Here is a 22,137-nt window from a genome sequence, read left to right as displayed (position 1 = left end):
GGGGCTGGAACTCCCATGATCCACCAGAGTAAGGCTAGGACTCCCCTGACCCAGCACAAAGCAGCAGGAAGAGGGAGACAGATAAAAGGGTTTGGTGATGCCATACCTCTTTGAAGTTGTCAAAGGCTGCCAAAATGATTTCGTGTCCCCCCCGCACCAGACACACTGCAGCCAGCAGCTCCAGAACAAGAGCCTTGGTTCTACAAAGAGATTTGGGGGAGGATGAGACAGAAGTGAAATGTGGGCCAAGCTGGGAAGGAGGGATGGAAGAGCTGGGAAGGGATGCTGGGAAGGTGGGACTGGGTGGCTGGATCAGAGAGAGGCAAGGAAGGGTGGATCTGGGATGGGAGTCAGTGAAGGGTGGGGTGGCGGTGGGGAGGATTGGGGGAGGGGGACAGTCAAGTTCAGGAGAGCTGAGACTTAAGGGAAGGAGACAGGAGAAAAATACACACACATGTCTGGGACAGGCTGGACCTTACCTGGGGCTCTTGTTGTTGAGACTCAGGGTAATCTCATTGACACAGGCTGGATGGTTCATGACAAGGCTGAAGCCAGACTGGGGAGAGAGAATCGTCCATCAGTCAGTCCACTATTATTAGAAGGTCTACTTAGGCCATGTGCCCCCAAAAAACTCCCACTGTGGCCCAGACCAGATTAAAATATCATTGGGAAATGTTTAACAAACTAAATAAAAACAATACAACATAATGTTAATTTGTGGTTTCCTAAGTCAGTGTGGGGCCCGCAGGGATCTGTTTCTATTTGAGTTTTGATACGCCTAGTCTACTAGTGCAAGTGTGATCACTCCCATTAAACAGATTCCAAAATCTGAAAAGTTTCTGCCCAAGGTCACATACCTAGGATAGGTGTCAGAATCAGGATCTGATTATGGAAATATTTAGCATGATTACACATGTATAACCTACATCGAACTGCTTGCCTTCTCAATGAGGGTGGCTGGGGAGGGAGGAAGGGAGAGAATGTGGAACTCCAAGTTTTAAAAACAAATGTTGAAAATTATTTTTACATGCAACTGGGAAATAAGATATACAGGCAATGCGGTATAGAAATCTATCTTGTCCTACAGGTAAATAGAAAGGAAGGGGATAAGAGGGAGAGGGGGGCCATGATAAAAGGGAGAGCAGATTGGGGAAAGGGGTAATCAGAATGCATGCCATCTTGGGGGGGAGGGATGGGGAGAAAATTTGGAATTCAAAATCTTGTGGAAGTGAGTGCTGAAAACTAAAAATAAATTAATTTTTAAAAAAGAATTGCCAAAAAAAAAAACCAAGATCTGAATGTAGACCTTTAGACACTGAGTCAGCTCCATCTTGTCCCCCTGCCTTTGGGCAGGAATGTGGCCAAATTCCAACCAGAGACTGAACCATCTACCTTCCCCCTTCCATCTCTAGGTAAGAATTCCCACAGTCTTCCTCAGTCACTCAACGTAGACCCCTCAGTGTGCAACCACCCTCATGGTTACAAAATCACCCAACCTCAGAATTGGAAAAGGTCTCAGAGGCCATTTGTATCCATCCAGTCACTGCATGAAGGTGCCCAGTGCAGGGTGGCCCACCCCCTCCTGAGACATCATCCCCTTGGCACTTCTGGGAAGCTCTCACTATTAGGAAGGTTTTCCTTCCATCGAGCTTAAGTTTGACTCCCAGCAATTTATTGCACCTAATTCTGATCCCTTAAATCCCAAGCAGAACAGGTCTAATCCTTCTTCCCCATGAGAATCCTTTAGACACTTAAAACAGCTATGGCCTCCCCACCCCCCCACCTCTGTCCCAGTATTTTCTTTTTTTAGGCCACCTAGTCCCAATTCCTTTAACCAATTCTAGCTTCTCTATATAGTATCTCTCCTCAATCTTTTGCTTCAACCGAAGTCCATTTCCTCTTGTCCTCTTGTAGTTACTATTTTCTGTCTAAATATCTCTTTATCCTTTTTAAGGCCCTAAATTAGGGTTTTCTTTAACCTTCTCTATTTCAGGCTAAATGATCTTGGTTACCCTACCTACTCCCCATAAGAGTTAGGTTCAGGGACACGCTGTAGTCAACTCAAACCAGCTCACATAAGAAAGGTGATTGTTAAATTTTCAGTGGGAACATTTTCAACCTGGCAAATGCTACAAACCAGGGCTTGATTTATTGTTTTGTTGATTGTCTCGACTTAAGGAAGCGAGGGAGACCATAGGCAATGAAGTAGTACCAAAAGTGTCTACAGCAAGTTCCTCTGATAAAAGCCTCATTTCTCAAATATATACTGAGTATATTACTGAGTCATATTTATAAAAACAAGAGCCATACCCCAATTGATAAATGGTCAAAGGATATGACCAAGAAGTTTTCAGAAGAAGTAATCAAAGCTACCTCCAATCATATGAAAAAAAATGCTCTGAATCACTATTGGCTAAAGGCAAATTAAAATAACACATCAGAAATGACAAATGCTGGAGGGGTTGAGGGAAAAATAGGTACCCTGAGGGAAGAGTGATCCAGCCTAACCAGTCTGGAGAACAATTTGGAACTAGGCCCAAAAGACTATAAAACTGTGCATACCCATTTGAACCAGCAATACCACTACTAGCTCTGTATCCCAAAGAGATCAGAGAAAAAGGAAAAGGACCCATACATACAAAAATATTTATAGTGACTTTGTGGTAGCAAATAAATGGAAATCAATTCATTAATTGGGAAATGACTGAAGAAGTTGTGGTACATAACTGTGATGGAGCACTACTGTGCTGTAGGAGATGATAAGTGGGGGCTGGGGCAGGAGTCTGTCCAGAAAAAAACTTGGCAAGACCTACATGAACTGATACAAAGCGAAGTGAGCAGAACCGGGAGATCCTCGTGCACGGTAACAGCAATGCTGCACAATGATCATCCGTGAGAGCCTCGGCTACTCTGATAAAGACAACGATTTAAGATAATTCCAGAGGACTCATGATGAAAGAATGCCTCCAGAGAGAGAACTGATGAACTCCAGGTGCCAAATGAAGTATAATTTTCTCACTTTCTTTATTTTTCTTGCTTTTTTTGAAATGTGACTAATATGGAAATGTTTGCATGATTTCACATGTATAATTGATATCACATCGCTTGCCTACTCAGTGGAGGGGGTAGGGGTGGGAGAAAGGGAGAGAATTTAAAACTCAAAATTTAAAAAGAAAAGAATGTTAAAAACAAATAGATAATAAATTTTAAGATATTTTTAAAAGAGAGAAAATGTCAACAATGCAGATCACACTTTATTGTGTGCCATGCATATATATAGATTTATATATATTACGTATAGTGTATTTTATATATATATATATATATATATAAAATTTGGGGGGGGGCAGTTGTTAAACATTTACCAGCATATCACTCCTTGGCTTCCAATCTTTTCACCTTCTTCATTCCTGGGACGGGGGTATCAAACAATGCCTGGATGGCTGGCTGGAGATTGTCTGAGGCTAACAGGGGAGTGCTTAAATAGAATTCCAAGGCTCAAAAAGCAGCCCACCTCATCCCCAAATGAAGAGAAAACGGTATGAAAAGCAATGTGGCGTATTCCACAGAACTATGGCCTGGAAGTCAGAAGACCCGAATTCAGATCCTAACTCTGCCTCTTAGCTGAATGACAGAAGCTCAGACTAAAAAATGAGGGCTGATATCAACTGCCTCGAGTACTTCAGAGGGTTGTCCAGATCAAACGTACCAAATGTAAAGGGGGACAGACGCTGGACTTGGAATTTTGTGGTATAGGGAACTCCCTAATGTGGACAGACCCTCTAACGCAAAAGTTAGCATCTTCTCTGCAACTCACGGTCTTAGTATATTAGAATATGAAGAAGTTATGTGATTTGCCCAGGGTCACATAGCCAGAAAAAGGACTTGAACCCAGAACGTAAGTCTTCTTGGCTCCGAGCCCAGCTCTCCAAACGCTACCGTGTATGTGTGTATACATATTTATCTATATCTACAGACAGATATAAATATATACACCACACATACACACATGTATATTTCTTTATCTCAGGACTCAGATACTTATTAATTGCATGGCCATGGGCAAGTCACGTAACTACCTCAGTTTCCTCATCTGCAAAAGGGGAGTGGGACAAGGACATACACTTCCTCATCTGTAAAAACGGGTTTAACGATAGCCCCCACCTCCTAGGGTCGGTATAGGGATCAAACGAGAGGGTTGTTGTGAGGACCAAACGAGGTGATATCCCAGCACGGTGCCCGGCACAAAGTGAGTCCTCTGCGAATGTTAGCTATGGTTATCATGGTTACAAAGGCGCTGTGCCGAGGGCTGTTACAAATATTATCGCATTTGATCCTTACCACAACCCGAGGAGGCAGGGGCTATTGTTAAACCCATTTTTACAATTAAGGCAACCAAGGCAGACTGACTTGTTACGTGACTTGCCCAGGTTCACCCAGATTAGTAAACATCTGAGGGTTGATTTGAACTCAGGTCTTCCTGACTCTAGGCACATTGATCTATCTGTCGTAAAATGTGGATGATAATAGCACCTACCTCCCAGGGTTGTAGGGAGGAGAGTAATTTTGTCAAATCCTAACGCGCCATACAAAAGGTTTTATTCTTATTCTTATTAAATTATTACCACTGTTTTCTAATAGTCTACACCACATCTTCTCACCCTATGCAATTCTTGCCCAAGATTATCTAGGACTCTCGACATGGATACTAATGAAGAACATGGTGCTCTCCGTCAGGTATCCCTTCCACAAGGCCAGCCCTCATCCTCTTCGGGCCACGTATGTCTTCTGAAGCCATCTCCCCAAATCTTGTGCACAATTCTTTGCTGGTAAAATGCTACAGTCTACTTGACTCCTTCTTGGGCCTCTCCCTTGTTCTTTGGGTAACCCACCACTTAATTCTTTAGAGGGTAGTGATATTCCATGACCCACGGCCAAAGGGCATCACTGGAAGAAGCCTGGAATTGTTAATAACACTGAGTAATTTCCTAAATGCAATCGAGGACACTTTCTTCCTCCTGTCCATTTCTAGACCCAAGTCAGCCTCCATCCATAGGGTCTATCCAAAGTATATGTGGACAATTATGCCAAACCACTTTGGGTGATCACAGACTTCACTTAGGCTTTGCCACATTCTGGGACTTAATGCAATCAAACAGCTTCAAAACTGTGTGATTCATAGGCCCCTCTGCTCCCTTTTCCTCTACTCTGACAAAGTCGCTGCTCAAGGCTGAAGGCCACTTTGCGTTTTCTTTGTTTTTTGGGTTGCCATAGTCAAACGATTCCTAGCTCGGTGCCAAGCCTATCATGATAAGCCTTTGAGCTGGTTCTCGGATAAGAAATCTTATGTGTCCCCTGGACCATACGTGAAATATTTCCATCTTGGCAGGACTGGCTAGAGCTTGGGCTCTGCAAGCAAAGCCTCCAATAATCCAGAGTCATCTTTACTGCAAAGATGAGGACTTAGAGGATTTCTGCAGAATAGGGGCAGGTAGGAAGAAAGAAAGCAGAGGGCCTCTCAGGGGGAATTTTATTTATATTTATATATAACATATTATTATCATATTGTATATTGCATATTAATATAGCACATCTAATTATATTTAAATATTGCATTGAACATTTTATTAAATATCTGTATCAAAATATTTTAATATCTTCTTATTCTATTCCACCACAATGCTCCTCTGATGTGTTATCATGATATGCCAGTGAAACTGGGTTCTCCAAACAGGCCAGGGGAAAACAAGCTCCAGCAAGTCCTACCCAGCTTAGCCAGTAAGGTTTCAGCAACAGGTATATATCTACTACCTGAGATAAGTACAGAGAGGCTCATGGCCAGGAGGCTGATCACCAAGTGACCATGGCAACCTCATCAACATTATCATCTCCAGACTGTCACCCTTATTCCAAGGTAGGCTCTATTGTCCCAGAGTCTGAGCAGGAACACTATATGCTAATCACCCACCCTCGAGCTGGAACCTACAGAATGGAGCTTGGCTCTACTTGGAAGGGGGCTGGTGGATTCCACCATCAAGCTAGAATTGGAATTCCACGAGTCCTTGGAGTTCAGACTCAAAACTGCCCTTTTTGATGCTACTGGTTGTGAAGAAGAAGAGAACGGCTTCCCCAAGAGCTGAGCTATCCCCTCACTGTCCTGAGATTATCCTAAAGGCCCTGCCATCCCCTCACCCAGGGGCCAGACTGTGCTCACCTGGTAATTCATGATTGCACGGAGACACATGATGCACACATGTACATCGTCCTTCTGGCTGACGATCCGGGAGTTCCTCAGGGTCTTCCGGCTGTGAGCTGGGTTTAGCCTAGGCCATAGCAAACAGGTTAGAGCCCAGAAGATCCTTGGGAACCCCTCTTCCTGGCCCTGCTGTTGCCCAGAAGGAACTAAAGTTTCAGGGAGCTCTAGGACCATGATGCCCTCCTTCCTCCCACCAATTACCAGCCAGCCACGGGCCCTAAAATGCCAGACCTAATTAGGGCCCCTAGGGGCTTCACCATCCCCTAGAAAAGGACAAATAATACTTTCTCCTCTTTGGCTCAGACATAAGTCAAACTGTCTTCTGGAGGAGATCTTGTTCAACTCCAGGGAGAGGGGATTAGCTCTGAGACAATTTATGCTAATAGACTATAAACTCCTTGAAGGCAGTGGTGTTACCTTTCCTGTATCTCCCAGCATTTAGCTGGAGGTAAAATACAGTGTATACAACAGGTGTATAATAAATGTTTTTTGAGGTGCTGGTTGATGGTTTATTCTCTTATAGTTCGGCTTACAAATGAGGAGGTGGTGGGAAGAGAGGAAAGGTTTTGCTATTTTGTGTCTGGGGCCCTGGGTTTGAATCCAGGTTCCGCTACTTAATACCTGACTAACCTTGGGCAAATCGGCTTCCCCCTGACTGGGTCTCAGTTTCCTTATCTGTGAAATAAGTGGGGGAGACTAGATGAACCCTAAGGTCCCTTCCCAATCTCAGTCAATGATTCTAGGATACAAACTCCTGAACAAATTTATGTCCTGCTTGAATATATATTCAGTCACCTGCTTGGCCCTGAAACATGAATTTGAGTGCATTTATACCTGACCGCAGGAGCCACTTGGAGGCAATAGATAGGCCTGTCTGATTGGCCCTTCACAGGACCCAGCTGAGCATGATGCCAAAGGACCTTGGTGCTCAGGCAAGATTTTGATGGGCACCAATGGTCAACTACTGGGGACCTCTGGCATTACTCACATAAATGGAATAAGTTTTCCTTCTTTCTTTCTAAAGCAAGAGGACTTTGAGCTGAGCATCCGTGTGAGTTTGACTACCTGGGCCCAAGGTGGTGATGAAGAACTGGGGATCAACAGGGGCTTCAGCATCCAAACAGGCTAAAAAGACAGTCTCTCGTCCCTATGGCCAGCAGAAGCAATGACCCTGGTGGCAATGCTCCCAGATCTGGGGTTGGGGGACAGTCAAACTACAGCCTTCCAACAATGCTAAATTAGGAAGATGGCAGCTCCTATTCACCTCCCCTCACCCTAGCACTGACCCCCAGGGAACAGAGTTAGGACCCAAGCATGCACCCCAATCCTGTCAGAACATTACATACCGGGGAGAAGGGGGACATCTAGAGGCAGCAGCAGAAAAGAAAGAGTTAAGAAGGGGTGAGAAGAGAGTCTCAGTAGAAATTTCCTTTTGTCCCTTAGGCAGCCAGGTGGTGCAGTGATTAGAGTCAGGAAGACCCGAGTTCAAATCCCACCTCCTACACTTACTAGTCAGTAAATCTTGAGTTCAAATTCCACCTAGCTGTATGGGCAAGTCACATAACCTCTCTGTGCCTCAGTTCCCCATCTGTAAAGTGGGAGGATTAGACTTCATGGCTTCTAAGGTCCCATCTATGATCCTTGGGCATGGGATAGCTCTCTACCCCCAGGCTGGAACTAACCACTGTTGCCAACCCTCCCTTAGAAGGTTTCCTTCCACCATCACCAAGTGCCCAGTGGCCAATCATTCTACAACTGTCCTTGTGGTGCTTATCCTGCAGTCCCCTGGGCCCTTTCTAGTAATGTGCAAAAGTTCACCTTCTTCCCAATCTACCCACAGAGCCCCGAGGGGTTTCTGCCACCCTCCCAAGAGTTGCCAGCCTAGGCAAGGATAGCACCCGGGCACCTCCTGGGAATGCTTCCAAGGGCTCTCACCCCTCATCCCAGACAGGCCCAGAGCAAGCTGAACTCAGCCCACACGCCACCTCCGAGGCCCTCCAAACATTCCCAGGACTGCATGAGGAAGAAGAACAGAGTCCTTGTTACCTGACAGTCAGGTGGCGGCCCTTGCCTTGGGACAGGGAGGAAGAGGAGGAGGAAGAAGGTGGAGAGCTTTTGCCGAGATCTTCAACTGACTGGTCCAGAGGCTTGCTCTTCTCTGGGCTGGGGGTGCCATTATCTGTGCTCTCCATGTCATACCTGTGGGGACAAATGGACTGGGGAGGCTATGGACCCAACCTGGCGAGAGCGACAGTGACAGCCTGAAGAGGCAGGAGCCAGGACAGAAGCAGTGGTGATCGGGGAAAGTCCTCCCAAGGTTAACAGAGGGAAGGAAGAGCACAGAACCATTAGGGGCGCACAGATTAGTAGAGAAGAGAAAGGCTGAGAAGATGGCTTCAGTCAAGAGACACATCTATTGGCTACCCACCAGATCAGTACAAGGTCAGGCCCTTTAAAGGGTTGCACTTGAGAACCTAGAGGGCCACATGTGGCCTCAAGGCCGCAGGTTCCCCACCCCTGCACTATGGGAAGGAGGAAGAAGCAGCAGCATTTCTACAGCCCCGCTGGGGGCCAGGCTCTATGCTAAGCACCTTACAAATGTTATCTAAATGGATCCTCACAACAACCCTGAAAGGTAAGCGCTATGGTTATCCTCTTTTTTACAGTTAAGGCAACCGAGGTAAACAGAAGTTAAGTGACTTGCCCAGGGTCTATTAATGTCTCAGGCTAGATCTGAACTCAGGGCTTCTGACTCCAGGCCCAGTGCTTTTATCCACTGTGCCACCTAGCTGCCTATGATGATGACGATAACTAACATTTATGTAGCACCTATTATGTACTAAACACTTCACAAACATTATCTCATTTGATTCTCACAACAACCTGGGAAGCAGGGGCTATATGTAAAGGTCTCCTTATTACAGTTGAGGAACCTGAAGCACACAGAGGTTAAGTAACCTGCACAGGTAAGCATCTGAGGCTGGATTTGAACTCAGATCTGCCTGACTGAGGCCCAGCACTCTGTCCACTGCACCACCCGACTGCCTCTGATACTACAGAGACTACAAGGAACAATAAAATCATAGGCACTGGATAGAGATGGAGAGAACCTTAGAGATCATCAGTCCAGCTCACCCATTTTTACAATACCTCACACAGTGCCTGGCACCCAGTAGAAGCTTAATAAATGCTTGAAGCAAAGACCGAAGGAGGGAAGGAATAGCTCTGGGCTTCAAACTAAAGTCATCTAACTATAAAGTCAGTGCTCTTACCATGGAAGCTCACCACCAGCACTACTTTGAGACTGGGGATTGTTCTTGGGTCTCCTCATTGCTATTTCTCATAGCACCCAAGAACAGGGCCCTTGGTTCCATGAGACCACATGGAGTGCATATGTATGCTAAGGGAGTGGGAGGCAGGCGGAGGAAGGCTAAAAGAACCAAAGTCAGACTGACTGTGCCAGGAATGACTTGACCAGGGAGGGAGGCAGGGGGAAGGAGGGTATAATGTCAGGACTGTTTATCTATCTTCAAGACTTCCTGGGTGAGGTAGAAAGGCTGAAGAGAAAGAGGGGACACTTGGGGAGGTCTTACGTGACTGAACACTGGGCAAAGGCCAGGTACTCCAGCAGCACATCCAGGCCCTGGTTCTCTTCATTTAGGAACTCTTGCACCCACCTATTGGAGAAAGGACATAGAACAGGAGAGGCAGCTTCTTCCTCAGAGACCAAAAGGAGAAGATGCTGCTCCCGTCACTTCTTCTATCCCAAATGTAGAGGCATGGTGAGGGAGGAGGAGGTAGAGAGGAAAGTAAACCATTCAACACTACAGTGTCATCTTCCAGGCTTCCCCAGGGAAATGTCCACTGCCTCCCGGGCACCAGACACACCCTGGCACTGGCTCACTAGACGGCAGCTTCCAGGCACTAGCCGTGGGCCATGCCAGGAAGTTGGGAGCACAGAGTCTACCATCATCTCTGCTTGGTATGGGGGTGGTCCAGAGAGATGGGGAAGAGAAAGAGCCTACTCCCATCCTCTGCTGGAAGAAAAGGCAAAGAGGGAAGGCATCCCCCAAGTCTGCCAGGATATGGAGTGTATGATAGATTTTAGGTCACAGGTTTTTAACCAAAGGTCTGTGAATTTATTTTTAAAAATATTTTGATAGTTATATTTCAAAATAACTGGTTTCTTTTGTAATCTTATGTATTTTATTTTGTGCATTTAAAAACATTATTCTGGGACGAAGTCCATAGGCTTCACCGAACTGCCAAAAAGATCCATAATATATGGAAATAGTTAAGAACCCCTGTTTTAAATAAGATATAATTTCTCCCCCTCCCTTCAATACAGAGACACCTCAGCTCCCCAAAACAAAGCCCAGAGGAGAAACTAGAGCTCTGACTATGGTGAAAAAGCAAGAATAAGGGTTCCAGAGACTTGTACCCTAGCTAAGGGGGCCACCCAGATCTGCTATGACATGAGAAGTCCAGGGACCCTCACTTACCCAATGTGGTTGGTCCTCAGTGAAATCTCCAGCTCCCGAAGGACCTGTGTGGACTCCTGAACACGCCTCTTAAACTATGAGCCAAAGACAGAGGAAGCCTGGTAAGTAGGAACCCAAGGCCTATCTGTCCTCCCTCTTTTCAAGGCTCACCTGGGTCCCTCAGATGGCAGCCAGGAAAGCAAACACACACACACACACACACACACACACACACACACACACACACACACACACACACCAGTGGGCACACTCTTTTCATGCTCCTGCTTCCCTTTCCTCCCCACCTTCTTGCATCTGTTGGGACATTAACTATAGCTATGGGCATGAACAGACCCTCCTATTCACGCCAGTCTATCTAGGGTACTCTCTCGCTTGGACATACATGCACATGTCCCTCCATACACACTTTATTCCTGGTGCCCAAGGTGTGAAAGGTGCAAGGGAAGAGAGAAGCAAGACAATATAAGAGGAGGAAGATACCCCCAGGTTTGTCATCCAATCAGCTGTCACCTTTCTGCTGACTCCACCCGTCTCCAGGTAGCTCTTAAGTTTTTGGATATAGGCTGCTGGGGGGTTCTTGACTTGAAACCGCTCCTAGAAGGTGGGGAAAGAAAGGTGGAAAGTCTTTGAGTACTTCCACAGCCCAGCTATATACCTCTGTTTTCTCCAACACACAGGACAGAACACACCTGGAGGCTCCCAGCACAAATGGGAAGATCTGACCAAAGGAGGTGGAGGGGGGAAAAAGACAGGCATAGGATGATAGGGTTTGAGTTAACATGAACCTCAGGGATCGTTCCAGACAACCCCCTCATTTTACAGATGAAGGAACTGAGACCCAGAAAAGCTAAGTGATTTGCCAAGGAAAAGTAGAAAAAAAATCCCCCTTAAAATGGGTTCAAATCCTAGTACTGTTACTTATTATCTTTGTGACCTTGGCTTGATTTAAGCTTTCTGGGCCTCAGTTTCCTCACCTATAAAAAAAAGATGCAGATTGGACTAGATGACCTCAAAGATCCCAGGCAGCTGGGGAGCAAACCTAGATAGAGTGCTGGACTTGGATTCCAGAAAACTGAGTTTGAATCCTGCCTCAGACATGTGCTAGCTGTGTGACACTGGGCCAGTCTTTGTCTCATCTGTAAATGGTCATGATAATAGCATCTATTCCCCAGGACTGTCATGAGGATCACATGAGACGCCTTAATGTTGTTGAGTCATTTTTCAGTCGTGTCTGCCTCTTTGTGACCCCACTTTCGGTTTTCTTGGCAAGGATACCAGAGTGGTTTGCATTTCCTTCTCCAGCTCATCTTACAGATGAGGAAACTGAGGCAAACAGGGTGAAGTGACTTGTCCAGGGTCACACAGCTAGAAAGACTGGAAGGCCCAGCACTGCATCCACTGTGCCACCTAGCTGCCTGCAAATCTTAAAGTGTTACCTAAATGCTAGCTATTAATTAAAGCTTGTCCCATGAACACACAGATAGGATTTGAACCCAGGTCTTCTGGCTTTAAATCCGGAGTTAGTCATAATCTATTCAGGGCTGTAAGGAACCTCAGATCTGTCATCAAGTCCAGCCCCCTCACCACCTCCCAACCACCACATGTGAAGGAAATGAAACTAGGAAGAGAAAAAGAGGAATGAGGGTGTCCAGATGTGTAGAGACTAAAAAAGCCTGGCTCAAAGAGACACGGAGGGAGGAAGGAGCCATCCATATTGGACCATCAGTCCCTCCTGTGATAAACAGAAAGGAAGGAAGCCAGACTCACGGCCATCAACTTGTATATGTCTCCATTTCTTATCTGGTAAAAGTCACTATGATACTGAATTGTATGTTGAGTAACCATCCTTTATAAAAATCTCTAATAGTTAGTTCCCCCTGCCCTCCCTCACCCCATCCTTGGCACTCAGTACTACCAGATGGCTCTCTTTACAATTCGGCCCTTTCCTCTAACACTTAGCAAGTCTATTCCAAGAGTTAAGGACACTAAAAAAAAAAATCACTCATAAGGGACCAGTGAAGTATAATAGAGAGAATATGGGTTTTGAACCTCAGTGTTTTCATCTGTTAAAGGGAATAGCAATAATTTATACTACTTACTTCATGTGGTGACTGTGGGGAAAGTGTTTGGGTTTGCATTTCCTCCCCCCCCATGATTCATATTATATTCACAGATACATTTGTACATGTATATCGTATCACCCTATATATACAAGATGGATGTATAGGTACTGTTTAGTTGAAAGGAATGATTACCAAATCCATGTTCAAAATCCATGGCCTAGCCCCTAACTCATCTCTTTACTTCAGCCTCTGACCACACCCTCAGTCCCCAAGAATGACTGAAAGGCCTTGCCTTGTGGTGACAGCGAAACACCACTAGATGGCTCCCCTGCCCCTTCTCAAGCTTTGCCCACGCTGCCACCTTGGGCAGTGGGCCCAGATGCCATGTCCCTCCTCTGTCCAAGGGCAGGCTCAGAGCCAAAGGAGGGAAGTTCTGGAGCCAACATTCTGAGACCACCACCCTCGGTCCACCTTCCCAGTGGCCCAGGCAATGCCATTCTCATCCTCGAGGCTGGAGCTCCTGGTCGCCCTCTTCTTTCCAAAGCCTTCCACGCCCTCAAGCCATCTGCCCAGCCCAAGAGTGGCAGCTGCAGAGGTCTTAGTAGGCAGAAAGCACCACCCCCCTCAACAGGCGCGCGCGCGCGCGCGCGCGCGCGCACACACACACACACACACACACACACACACTAGCTGTCCTCCAGGCCCCTGCCTGGGTACATACTCTCATGTTAGAGCATGTTCCCATGTCAGTGGGCACCTGTCAGGAGAGGCACACACAGCTTATCTCTTTGTACCTATTAGAACATGTTCATAGGTGCCAATAACTGCTTCTTTCTAACAAGACTGGCATCCAGAGCTGAAGTCAAAACCTTCTTCTTCTCAGAACTCCTATAGTATTCTCTATACCTCCAACTTCTCCCCTCTCTCAAGCCCTTTGATGCCAGCATTGGGAGCCTTTGCAATGCCCCCAAAACTGTGGATCCTTATCCCTAGTCTTATCCCCAGTTCTCAGCTTAATTCCCTGCTAACCGTCCCTACCACCACCACCACACGCACACCCCATGATGAGTCTCAGCAAAGTAGCTCCACCATCCCATTAGCAAGAGAGCCAGGACCCAACCCTGGGTCTCTGGGGAGGTTTCCTTACTCCTCCCTCCTCCTCCTCCCTAGCTGCTTGCTGGGAGAGAAGGCTCCTTTATGTCTCTCCATCTCTCACTGCAGTGGCAAGGCTTTCCCCAGCACCAGCCCCAGCCCCTCCCTCCTGGGCAGCTTCTAACAGCAGCGCTGATGGGCTAGGGCATCGCAGGAAGAAGAGTGAGGGCATCTGGCAAATCTCAAACATGGAGAAATGAACCAACCAGCTCTGTTTAACAAATCACTCAGTTTCTCTGGACCAGAGTCTATCTGTAAAATGGGAACATAATCCTCCTGTACCACCTTCCAGGGGACAAAATGAGAAAACACATAAAGATATGTTTCTTCTTTGGTGCTAAAACACAATACCAACTCAGGCAGCATAATGTTACTATTATGACATCAAAACATTTTAATAAAGAACAATTGTAGTTCTATAGTATTTTTAAGGTTTATAAAATACTTCCTTTACAATGGCAGCTAGGTGGAGGAGTGGATTGAGCTCTGGATCTGAGTTCAAATCCAACCCGAGACCCTTACTAGATACGTGACCCTGGGCAAGTCACTCGACCGCTTACTGCCTTGGTTTACTCAACATAACAGCACCTACTTTCTAAGATGGTTGTAAGGATAAAATGAGATATTTTTAAGGTTCTCTGCAGATCTTAAAATGCTATAGAAACACTCGCTGTTCTCATCTATCCCTCTCTGGAGCACATGTTTTGACCCAGCAACGCCGCTACCAGGTATATGCCTCAAAGAAAGAGGGAAACGACTCGTGTGTACAAAAATATTTACAGCAGCTCTTTTCTTAAGAGTAGTCCTTTTCTTAGTGGCAAAAAAAAGACAAATTGGCAAATAAGGGGATGCCCAGCTGTTGAGGAAAAACTAATAAACTAAACCAATTATGGTATAGAAATGTAAAGGAATATCATTTTACCACAAGAAATGACAAAAGCGGACAGCTTAACAGAAAACTGGGAAGATCTGTAGGAAATGATGCAGAACAAAGTGGACGAACATAGCTGAGAGAACAATGTGTGTAATAATAACATTATACCTTAAAAAAAAACAGTAGCTTTGGAAGAGTTGAGAACTCTGATCAATACCCTGGCAAGCTACCATTCCAGACATCCAAAGATGAAACACATGCTATCCGCCTTCGGGCAAAGAGATGCAGAATGGGCTACACATTTTTGGATATGGCCGATGAGGGAATTGACTGTGAATACCTGTTGTTAAGGTTTAATTTTCTTTTTTTGTATGTTTAATTGGTGGGGGGAGGAGGGCAGGTGGTAGGAGGAAGGACAGAGAATGCTTGTGAATAAAGCAAATGGCCACCCCACCCAAAAAAAATTAAAAATGAAAGATAAAAACAACTACCTTGTAAAATTGGAAGCATTCTTATCCACACTTTACAAATGAAGAAACTGAGACTCAGAGAGGTCAGAGGTCACACAACCAGGAGGCGCCAGAGATCCAAACCCAAGTGCCCTGACTTCCTGTCCACTGCTCTTTTTCTAACACCATAGACCTTAGAAGTCACCCTCCCTTCCCCTTCCCCAGACCCTTGGCTGGGAGACGGCCTGTATTCAGATGTGTAACGGCTGGTGGATGAAGGACACGTTCCCAGTGAGGGGTCCCCGGTGACTCAGTAAGCTGAGAGTGGGCTGTGTCGATGTGGTGGTGATCTGGATTCTTGGAGGGGATGCCCTCTTCGATGACAACACAGAATATTAGAGTAATGTTTCTGGCTTTGCTCTCAGGGCAGCCCTGAGCCCTTCAGACTAAGTGTTCTTTATCTAACCAGTCAGTGACTAAATTGGTGCTTTGTCCCTCATGGGGAAAGTTGGGGGGGAATTCCTAAGAGCTGCATAAGTCCCTCCACTCCAGGCTCTAAATCTAGGCCACAGCTCCTTCCCTCCATTGGCTATCCCTCCCACCCAGAATTTTATTTCCCTACAGTACCCTCACATCATACCAGCTGAAGGATCATGAGAGATTCCTGCCCTGCTGCTCCCCTCCTCCACTCCCCACACCCTCTTCCTCACCCCCACATGCCACAGCAGGGAGGGAGGGTCCCACTTTGCTCTTACCTGGTCACAGATCAACTCCCACTTTTTCTCGCTGTCATACTGGCTCAGAAGCTGTATCTTGTCAGGGGGCAGGTTCATGCAGTTCTGCCAGGGACAGAGAGACAAATGAACACAGGTTTTAGTGCCTAGGGAATGGGATAGATGGTGGGAACAAACAAGGGGAAGGCAGGAAAATACAGAGTCCCCCAAAGCCTGTGACAGATGATCCCACAGCAATAGAGCCTGGGATGAAGAATGGGAGCCCTGGGTTCCCAGGCCGGTTCTGCCAGCAGCTCCGTGAATGACCTTAGCCTGTTCTTTAACCTTCCTGGGGCCCCAGTTTCTCCATCCCTGACATGGATTTGGCCTACTTTCCCCGATGACCTGGAGGGAGGATACAACAGGAGAGCCAAGCACTAAGCAATGCACAGGGGGCTCTCTACTTCCCTTGTTAGCCATGCCCATGGGCCGCCATACATACACATGCCTATAAGTGTAACCCCCCATGTACGCACAAACACTCTCCCAAGTATCATTCAACTCCTTCATGGGAACTTAGCACCCAGCAAACCACTCTGTGGAGAAGGGCCCTGGCTCCTCTCTTCTCTCCCTCAAATCCCAATGCTCCAGTGTGGGCCTTTCGGGGTCCCCTGATGGGTACAGAGTAGGCATTTTGCTTGGAAAGTAGGAGAAACTCAAGTCTGGGGAACTGGGGAAGGTGAGTCATGGTTTCTCATGTGGGAAGGGGACTCTGGAAAGAACACACCCCACAGGAAATAAGACAAACCACCAGGGCCTGGGGTTTCAGTCTCTTGGGTTCTAGTCCTACCACCTACCTGGGAATTCCCTTGGGTGATGTTACCCTTAGCAATCTGAGTCTTAGAAAAAAAAAGACCAAGCCCTCTCTCTCTTATCCACCTTCCATGACAGACCCTCAGAGGAATAAATCTGCAAGCTCACCTTACACAGTCCTGCTCCTAAACCCAGGGCTGTTGAACTCCCTGGGTGTTATAAGGACCACAGGTGGGGACCTCTGGGGGCCCCAAAGACTTTTTAATTGGCCTGAGGGCTAGGCTCACTCTACCTAAGGGTCAAACAGAAACTCAGATTCCTAATCTGACATCCCTGAAGAACTCCAGGTCAGAACTCTCTCTCCCCTCTCTCTCCCCCTCTCTCTTTCTTTCTCTGCTCCTCCCCCCACCCAACATGCCACTCCTCTCACCTCCCTTTGATCATGCCCACTTAGACCCCTTCACTTACTATACCCTTACCAAGACCATTCACATACATATATACATCCCCTTTGCTTACAAACACAGCTCTTCATTTAAATTGGAGCAAGGGGTTGATAATAATAGTACCCGCTTCCTAGGGCGGTTGTGAGGAATCCATATGACTAAATGTCAACTCCCTTGCAAGCTTTTAAAGTTGTATGTAAATGTTGGCTATTGTGGTTATTTTTTTATAAGTTTGTTTATTTTTAGTTTTCAACATTCACTTCCCTAAGTTTTAAATTTTCTCCCCTTCCCCCCCAAGATGGCATGCAATCTGATAAAGGCTCTGCATACACATTCCTATTAAACATATTTTCACATTAGTCATGTTACATGGAAGGATTAGAACCAATGGGAGTAGCATTGTTATTATCATACAAACACTATCACACATACTCCCACACACTAATTCTCTTGAACACACCCACGTACACAATAATGTTCTCATACAGACACGCTTACACACACAATGTTCTCATATACACCCCCCGACACACTAATGATTTGTTCTGTAGAGTTTGGATTCAGTCAAAGGGTGGCACTTGAGGGCCTAAATGGCCTCGAGGCTGCAGGTTCCCCATCCATGTATATACTAGCATTTTCACATACCCCACCTTATATGCCCCATAAGTGTTCCCACACAGTAAAATATTCCAAAGTTTTCATGAGTACAAATTTTATCAGGTTCTCCCACACGTGTGCTCTCCTCACTTGGCCTCCCTCCAAGCCCGGAAGAAGTTTTTCAATCTCATGGACCCCTCTGATAGTCTGTGTCAAATCTATGGACCTCTTCTCAGAAGAATGCTTTTAAATAATTGAAGGAAATGCTCAATTTTCTAAATAAATGCTAAGATGATACATAAATGAAAGTAAAAACGTAATTTTTTAAATTTTGGCCCATCCAAGTTCATGGACACAGTGAAAACTATCCACAGACCCTAGCCTTAGAGAGATGTAAAGAGACCCTTTTTTTGCCTCTGTGACTCCCAAGCCAACATGTTAGCTCATCATAAGAGGGAGAATCTAGGCCACACCCTCCCACAGAGCTTCCTTCCTCAGAAGGCCCCCTTCCAGGAAGGCCAGGTTGGGTATACCCAAAACTGAAGTATGGACCTGGGGAACCTCTGAAGACTGGAGGATGTCAACCCTCACCCCAAAATCACTGCTGTACGGACTGTCCTTCAAGCAACAGGAAATCAAGCACTCAGTGCCGCCATTTCCTAACTGTTCCCCCTGGGCCCACCCCCACAGGAAATGTGGTAACCGTTCCAGGCCCAGTGGCCCGTTCCCCAGACAGATGAGGGCCAAGTTGGGGAAGATAGTGGGGGAACATCTTCTCTTTCCCCAAGTTATGAAACCGGAAACAACTTCTATCTCCTCTCTGCTCCCCTCACCACTCAATCACCAAAAGGTATAGGCCAAGCGATCAATGGGCAAGGGTGTCAGTCTGCCCCTCAATGGGTTTGGTTGAGGACCAATATCTGCCTCTTGTTTGGGCAGGTTCTGAGCAAGGGATCCATCCACTGAAGGGATAACACCCCCTTAGATGTTCTGAGCCAACAAATCACCCGCTTGGTTTGGCTGGGTACCACAAAAAGTGATTCCTCAAGCGCCTTTCTGCCTAGACCTACCTCACCACCCAAGACTACCCAAGATGTCTACAGATGTCTGTCTCATTTCACCGGTAAGACAGACGTGTCAGAGAGAGAGAGGTCACAGGTGGGCGAGAAGCCAGAGATAGAACAACAGACACTGGGAAAGAGGACCCGGAGTCAGAGAGAATTGGGAAGGAGAGGAGTGGGAGACAGAGATGGGGGGAGGGGGAGACAGAGACAGACAGATACCCCCCCCATGCCCTGCACAAGTAAGGGACAAAGACAGAAGAACCGGATAAGAAAAATGGGGGAGTGAGATAGACTCAGAGAACAAGAGAAACATACAAAGAGAATTGAGAGACTGAGAAAGTGAAACAGAGAAGAGAGAAGAGATGAAGGGAGAGATCGAGGGAGGACACCTAACTACCTTTGACAAACCTTATGAAGACAGCAGGGGAAGTTAGTACAACAGGAGAGGGTGTACAGCATCAGGGTCCGGAAGCCATGGAGCAAATAGGACGGGAGGGCCCAGAGCCTTGGGCAGGGGGAGACACAGAAAGGGCAGGGGATCAGTTTACCACTGGAACCTTTTCCCATCAGCTTCTCCATCTTTCTCTATCCTAGTGATTCTTCTAGAAAATGACTATTGCTTTTTTTTGGGGGGGGGGTGCAGGGAGGTAGGGAGAGGGGCCATTCCCAGGAGTCGGCAGAGATCATAACATCATAACGATTTAGAGCTGGAAGGATTATCAGAGGTCACAGTCCAATCATTTCATTGAGAGACAAAGTGACCCACTGACTTGCCCAAGGTCACAGAAGTAAGTAGTGGTAGAGATGGAGTTTGAACCCAGGACTTTTGACTCCAGAAGCAACACTCTTTCCAGTACACCAGGAAGCATCCAAAGGTGACAGTTCCAGCCCTATAAGATAGTACAGTCCAATGGATAATGGGAGGTGTTCGGGTGAGCAAAGCCTAGTGGGACACCTGGGTTTCTCCTAGCTCACCCCTGGCACTTGTATTAGAACCAACCCAAGGGGGAAATCAGGGAGAGCCCAGGCAGTACCTGTTCCCCTTGCCCAAATATCAGTCATGTCCCCCCCCCATCAAGTCAGGAGGTTTTTTATTGGGGGGGGGTGGAGATACACACGACAGCCTGCCAGCCAGGCTAAATTTAGGCTCAGGCATCAGAAATAACTCTAATGGAACCAAGTGCTAATTAGCAGCTGCTGCCCTGGTGTGCCCATAGCTACAATGGGGCATCTCACAGGGAAGGGGGCTGCCTCTACACTGATTGGGGGGGGGGAGCAGAGGTGCACCCTGGGGGCATAACAGGAAAGGAAAGGGGAGCATAAGCCAGAGATAGCTCAGCATAGACTGTGGCTGGCTATGTTAGCCAGCATAGTGAGGTTAGGGGAAAAACAGGGAGAAGAAGGTCACCACTACTTGGGCATCCATGCCTGTCTGGCACTGTCCTCTGCCTGCCACCACCCTCCCCTCATAGCTTCTGAACACCAGGGACAGGTGCACCCTGGGGCTGAGCTGGGAGGGGCACACCCCACTTCCTGGGCAGGGAATAGAATGAACAGTTGTCCAGTAGAGGGGGGAGGGACAGACTGGGCATAGCAGGAGAGCCAGAGACAATGAGTGTGTATTATAAGAAGAGAAAAAGTGGACATCACAAGTGAAAAATGGCCATCACAGGAGGATCCATCCCCAGGAGGAAAGGCCTGTAGTTGGGGGTTGGGGGTGGGGTTAGGTTCTGTGAGCATAGCTTTTTCTTCCCACCCCTCTCCATTCAAGGGAATCCCTTTAGTCTGGAGGAACAGAGTGTAGAAGGAAAAGAAAAGAAGCACCTGATGGTAGGACTTAATTCCAAAGAAGTAAGTTAGGGTCTGTTTATCAGACTTTCCTATTAATGATCAGTTGAAAGAAATGGGAACGTTTAATCTGAAAAACAGAGGACTTGTGGGGGATGGGGCAGGGGGTGGGGAGCAGGGAGGCAGGACATGGTAGCCGTCTTCGAGTATTTGAAAGGCAATCAATGAAACAGAGGGTCCAAACTTCTTTGGTTTGGCCTTAGAAGGCAGAGAACAAAGAGCCCTGATCTGCCTAAAGCAGAATGGGCTGCTTCAGGGATTAAAGGGTTAACAGCAAGAAGCACAGCCAGGTAGGATAGCTTTGAAAGCTTGGCAGACACTTAAAAACAAAAATAAAAAACAAGCTGTAGACACCTGTAGTTTCATGTACAATTCTTTTACATTCTGCTTACTGTGTAGACAGAAAATGCAATTAGAAAAGGAAAAAAAAAAGAAAATGCCCATTCTATTTAAGCTCAAAATAAAAATACATTTTTAAAGAGAAGAGGGTTCCCCTTCATCAGAGATCTTCAGGCAAAGGCTGAATGGCCATTCCATTAGTGATTCAACAAGCATTTATTAAGCACTTACTGCATGCCAAACCCTATACTAAACACTTGGGATACAAATAAAAGCAAAAACAGGGTCTGGGCCCTGAAGGAGCTCCCATTCTGATGGGGGAGACACATGCAAACGACTATGTACATAAAAGATACACCCTGGGAGGTAATCTCAGAGGCAGAGCAATAGCTTTGAGGGAGACTGGCAAAGGCCTCTTGCTGAGGACTGATGGAAGGTTGGAGGTGGAGATGAGGAAGAAGAGCATCCCAGGGAACAGTCGGTGGAAAAGTATGAAGGGGAGTCAGGAGATGGAATGTCCGGTGAGAAGAACAGCCAGGTACCTGTTGGAGGACCCACCTAACTTTTAAGAGGCAGGTGAGATGTGTTTATCGGCAGCTAGGTGGTGCTGGAGTGGATAGAGTGCCAGGCCTGGAGTCAGGAAGATTCCTCTTCCTGAGTTCAAATTCAGCCTCAGACACCCACTAGCTGTGTGACCTTGGGCAAGTCACTTAACCCTATTTGCCTCAGTTTCCTCATCTGTCAAATGAGCTGGGGAAGGAAATGGCAAACCGCTCCAGTATCTCTGCCAAGAAAACCCCAAATGGGGGTCGTCCAAACCAATAATGACGACAACTCACTGCCATCAGAAACCATCTCATTTGGTTCCATCCACATCTGCCCAGGAAAGAGTAACCTTCTACCTCCACCAGGAACCTTGGGAGAACGTCTCCTCCCTCCCCGCTTCGGCAAAATCAGGGGAACCGAGACTCAATTCCACTGGCTCAGTTTCACTTTGAACTTGCATTACTTCTGGATTCCC

At 46.7% G+C, this 22,137-nt stretch overlaps 1 protein-coding gene across 3 annotated transcripts in view; it reads right to left on the bottom strand.

Annotated features, from left to right (window-relative positions):
* The window catches only part of FMNL1 (formin like 1), a 56,222-nt gene that overhangs the window by 20,954 nt on the left and 13,131 nt on the right, over positions 1-22,137 (bottom strand). For 2 of the 3 annotated variants that reach the window (XM_036756746.1, XM_036756747.1), the window contains exons 2-9: positions 16,052-16,135; positions 11,239-11,352; positions 10,759-10,832; positions 9,850-9,933; positions 8,303-8,455; positions 6,215-6,323; positions 480-556; positions 107-200 (exon numbers count right to left, since the gene is read on the bottom strand). In XM_036756746.1, the coding sequence (XP_036612641.1) occupies positions 107-200; positions 480-556; positions 6,215-6,323; positions 8,303-8,455; positions 9,850-9,933; positions 10,759-10,832; positions 11,239-11,352; positions 16,052-16,135 (789 nt within the window). The remainder of the gene's footprint in view (positions 1-106; positions 201-479; positions 557-6,214; positions 6,324-8,302; positions 8,456-9,849; positions 9,934-10,758; positions 10,833-11,238; positions 11,353-16,051; positions 16,136-22,137) is intronic. The other variant, XM_036756748.1, reaches the window with a different exon arrangement.

The sequence above is a fragment of the Trichosurus vulpecula genome, chromosome 4 (genome assembly GCF_011100635.1).
Source record: "Trichosurus vulpecula isolate mTriVul1 chromosome 4, mTriVul1.pri, whole genome shotgun sequence".
In the NCBI taxonomy this organism is placed as follows: domain Eukaryota; kingdom Metazoa; phylum Chordata; class Mammalia; order Diprotodontia; family Phalangeridae; genus Trichosurus; species Trichosurus vulpecula.
Note: the sequence above shows the minus strand (reverse complement) of the source record. Positions and strands in the feature narration are given on the sequence as shown.